This window comes from Monopterus albus, unplaced genomic scaffold (genome assembly GCF_001952655.1).
Source record: "Monopterus albus unplaced genomic scaffold, M_albus_1.0 scaffold30.1, whole genome shotgun sequence".
Lineage (NCBI taxonomy): Eukaryota > Metazoa > Chordata > Actinopteri > Synbranchiformes > Synbranchidae > Monopterus > Monopterus albus.
Window position 1 is genome coordinate 200099 of NW_018127910.1, and position 4661 is coordinate 204759.

The following is a 4661-nucleotide window of genomic DNA, read 5'->3' on the forward strand; positions in this document are numbered from 1 at the left end:
GTGGACAGATCTGGATTTTTGTTTTCTTGGCTTCCCAAGGGAAACCAAAGACCAAGTTAGGAACCACTGCTTTAAACTGTGTAAAAAAATTGGAGCTCTTCATGCCACACCTTCTGCCAGCATTAAAACTCTGCAGCTGGTGTGATTATCTTTCACTATGTTGGATCCCCGGGGTTTTGAACTCATGGCAACAGGAACGTCAAATCCTGTTTTTTCAGGTGAAATGCCGTCATTTTTAGTCACTGTCACTCACCATGCAACTTCTGTTTTGTAGATATAGGTCTGCTGTTAGGGAAGTCAGACTCAGTTATAAACTCTTATAGTGATTCTATACGGTAGAATTCTCTGCCTGCATCTGCACATGTTTGACTTTATAGGCAGATTGTCTTTAGTTTGTTGGAATCCTTTTGCCACAACATACCTACAGTAACTTAAATAGGCTTAAAACTGATGCATTGTTGTCACTGCTTATATAAAAGACTAAGTTGTCTGATGAATTAGCTGCTGAATGCGTAAACAACATCATGCACAGAGATGAGACGGGCAAAAATCATGTGACCTAGCAACTGCCGCAAACATCCTGGTAACCTGTGTGCAACCAGAGATGCCTCATATCAGCCACCATTATGAGTGGCTACATCTGCCACCTGAATATTTAATACTGGCAGATCAGGTTGCAGATGACTGGTGAATTATTTCTCCCTTTAGATTAGTATGAATAAGCCCGGGGCATTTTGCTTGTGAGGGAGAGAAACACTTTCACAGAAATAGGTATGTACAGTTTGACTTATGCTTTTTGGTCAGAGTTTTATTGATCTTTGAAAACTAGTTTGAATATTACATATATGCAGATGAGTAAATGACCACATTAGTTATATAAATGTGGTTGCAGGTTACAGATTGTGGCTATGAAGTAGTTTTTTTTTTTTTTTTTAGATTAATGGTAAAACATTCAGTGTGCTGAGGGGAACCTTAAACAGCGCTTTCATGATTCAAACTCTGCTTGTACTTCAGTTTTGAGAGCTTTTAGCTTTATGAAAGCTCCTGCAAATCGATATGGTTGTATAATAATAGACAGCCGCTAAAAGTATTGTGCATATAATTGTCACTTGAAACAATAATCACCCTCATATGACCTGCAGCTGTGCTTCTGACTTGAACCTTTATTTATAAGTTGCTGGAAAATTCTGATAATGTGGAGCAGGTATGTGTAATGAGAGACCAAAAGGTGCTGTAGAGGAATAATTGTTACAAGAGTTAGTGAAGGTGTCTCGGCAACAGGTGACTGTTGAGCAGGTTAGACATGTTACAAAACAGAATGATGGTCATTACTGGTAATGGTTTAAGATGTCCAACTAACTTCAGAACAATCAGTGATGAGTTACTGGACTGAAGACGAAACCAGACTTTTTTGTGACTTCACCTTGTATGTGTAATATAAAATGTAAAATTACAAAATATGTGGCTGGTACTATCATACGCTGCCCTTAGAAAGACGGTGAAGGATATCAGCTGTACTTCTATGTTGCAGCTTCTGTACACACTAGCTGTATATCCATCTAGTATCAGTCCGCATGCACAACAAGCCGTAAATCTGCCCTCACATGAGTTGCCTCATCTCTCAAGGGTTAAACATCATTCAGTGTTTTTTCCCATCAATCTCCTGTTTTCCTACAAAAGAACGACTTCTCCTTCCCTCTCTCAGGGTCATACAGTGTCTGTGATGCATAACACGTTTATGACAAGTGGAGCTGTCATGAAATTGTACCCAAACATTCCTCTCCATCATATTTATCTAGAATGTGTGTCATCTTCCAAAAATGGGATGCACATATCCTGACATATCATCTCCTAATTCATCATGTTACTCTGTTTCAAAACTCAACATTTTATAAAACACATAATAATCAGTTATGAGAACTGTGGGGAGGTGTGATGCCGGCTCATTGTTCATTCAGGATGGCCTCTGTCAAGTTAATCTCTGTCCAATCCAATTGATCTTGAGGAGATTGCACTTCTTAGTGGGTGGCAACGAGGTCCCCGTGGAGAGGGCTGTGTGTGAAATGCCACTTGTTACCTGGCCTCTTGAGGAAGCAATGGCTGTTACGGTCGGTGTTATGTTATGATCACTAGAGGCTCTTTAGTTGTAATTTTTCTCAGCCTCGATGAGTCAGAGGAAAATAACACTTGCCATGTAAGTAGGGTACCGTCATCTCCACTCGCAGCTGTCTGCTTTGTTTTTCCTTTGATTTCTTCTCTTAAGTGGCTCCCTGGGCAGATATGGTTGTTTCACTGAACTGAACAAGAAGGCCTTTGGGAACAAATGTTCCCACACCATGTATACCTACACCCAGGGCTGTACACAGTTTGTGCATCTGAATTACCTGCTTCTTTATGATGGTAACTGCCAGATAATGTGCTTTTCTGTCTTTGTGCGACAGTCTAAAGTCTGTCTGGTTTGTTGTGAGGCTTGACAATTAAGTTATTCACAAGAAGTTTTATTTTAAATTAAGAGATTAACAATTCCCTTAATTTATATGAACCTTATAATCACAACAAAAGTATTTTAAGCAATAATTCATTTGGCATGGTCTGACATTTGAAAAACACCGTTGATGTGGGATTGTGTTTATTCACCAGGAGGTCACTGTATGGACTGCATCCCTACAAGTCCAACATGCTTGGCCTGGAGAACCTGGGCGATCCATCACATAACTGGGATATAGTGGAGACCATCGGTAAAGGAACGTACGGCAAAGTCTACAGAGTAACCAACAAGAAAGATGGAAGCCAGGCAGCAGTGAAAGTGCTGGACCCGGTCAATGTAAGTCAGATATTCAGAATTCAAATCTGCTTTGGCTACCGCATGTCATCTGTTTTCAGCTGCTTGTTTGTTACTAATACTAACAATTACCATGGGACTGGATACATTATCTTTTGATGCCGACTGATGTATATGTAGAAGTGTACTGTACTGTAGCTTTTGATTTGGATAGGATTCATCTTACTCTGTTGGAACTCGCCCTGACAGTAGTGGGAGAAGAGCTGACTATGCACACGATGCACACCTAGCTAGGGCTTCACCATGATGTATATTAATCTAATGTACTACTCTGTAATTTATATGATCATCAGAGCATTCAGAAACTCATTCAGTCATTTAATGCAACCAGACTAAAATATAACTACTGGATGGAGTGATGTGAAATTTGGTACAGATATCAGTGATGCCCAGTGATGACGAATACTGATCCTGGTGCTTCCCTGACTTACCACCAGTTGGTCAAAATGTTACCATGCTAACATACTAAACTAAACTCTTGTGACAGAAGAAAATAATGGAAAAAGACTAAAACCTTTGTGTTTTTCTTTACAACTATGTGACTTGTCTCAGCATTCAAGTCATTTGAACAGAGTAAGTTGCCAGTACTTTTTCCTCCTCTCGATCTTGATGCAGTTGTACTTGCTCCGGTGATGCACATCAACGTCTCTTTTCATTTATTACCCGTCATGTCTAACACACCCTTACCAGAAAGTGTAGCTCCTGCCTTGGCTGTATGCTTTCTGTATATTTGTTCATTTGTCTGTGTGTTAAGGAGGCTACAGGCTCTGCTTTGGCACCATATTGTACTGGTGAGACTGTGACTGTGACAGTGGAACAATCCCCGTCCTGGCAGCGCTATCCACTGTGATGCTCCTCTGATGGCCATGAAGATGAAGCTGCCTTTTTTCACATCCTTCTCCCTGATTACACTGCTGACACTATCACTCAGACATCCAGGAAGAGATATTCTGCCTCTCTGACTATTGCTCTTCCCCTCCTCTGAGATTCACTTTGATAGAAAAACACTTCCAGAAATAGTTTAGCACCCAGGATTGTTCATTCCTCTGTCATAGGGTTTATAACCCTGTCTGTAGGATTCTAATTGTAGTTAACCTGTTAACTGGTTTTCTGTTGTTTCAAAATGAAACGTATAAAAAACATTAGAGCATACATTCTCTTTATGTCACCATATTTTTCTTTTGCTGCTTAAAGGACATGGATGAGGAGATTGAGGCAGAATACAACATTCTGAGGTCCCTGTCCAACCACCCAAATGTGGTGAAATTTTATGGCATGTTTTACAAGTCAGACATCTTCTCAGGTGGACAGCTGTGGCTGGTACTGGAGGTGAGCGCTTGATCATTTTTTATTTGAATGCATGGAGATCCTGGGTCACAGATGGAAGAGAGCAGATACAGTGCCTTGTGAAAGTATTCGGCCCCCTTGAACTTTGCGACCTTTTGCCACATTTCAGGCTTCAAACATAAATATATAAAACTGTAATTTTTTGTGAAAAATCAACAACAAGTGGAACACAATCATGAAGTGGAACGAAATTTATTGGATATTTCAAACTTTTTTAACAAATAAAAAACTGAAAAATTGGGCGTGCAAAATTATTCAGCCCCTTTACTTTCAGTGCAGCAAACTCTCTCCAGAAGTTCAGTGAGGATCTCTGAATGATCCAATGTTGACCTAAATGACAAAGGATGATAAATAGAATCCACCTGTGTGTAATCAAGTCTCCATATAAATGCACCTGCACTGTGATAGTCTCAGAGGTCCGTTTAAAGCGCAGAGAGCATCATGAAGAACAAGGAACACACCAGGCAGGTCC

At 40.2% G+C, this 4661-nt stretch overlaps 1 protein-coding gene across 1 annotated transcript in view; it reads left to right on the forward strand.

Annotated features, from left to right (window-relative positions):
• The first annotated feature begins 2677 nt into the window (after positions 1-2677).
• Positions 2678-4661, forward strand: part of myo3b (myosin IIIB) — a 56309-nt gene continuing 54325 nt past the window's right edge. The window contains 2 exon segments of the mRNA XM_020596349.1: positions 2678-2824; positions 4037-4171. Coding sequence (XP_020452005.1) covers positions 2678-2824; positions 4037-4171 — 282 coding nt within the window.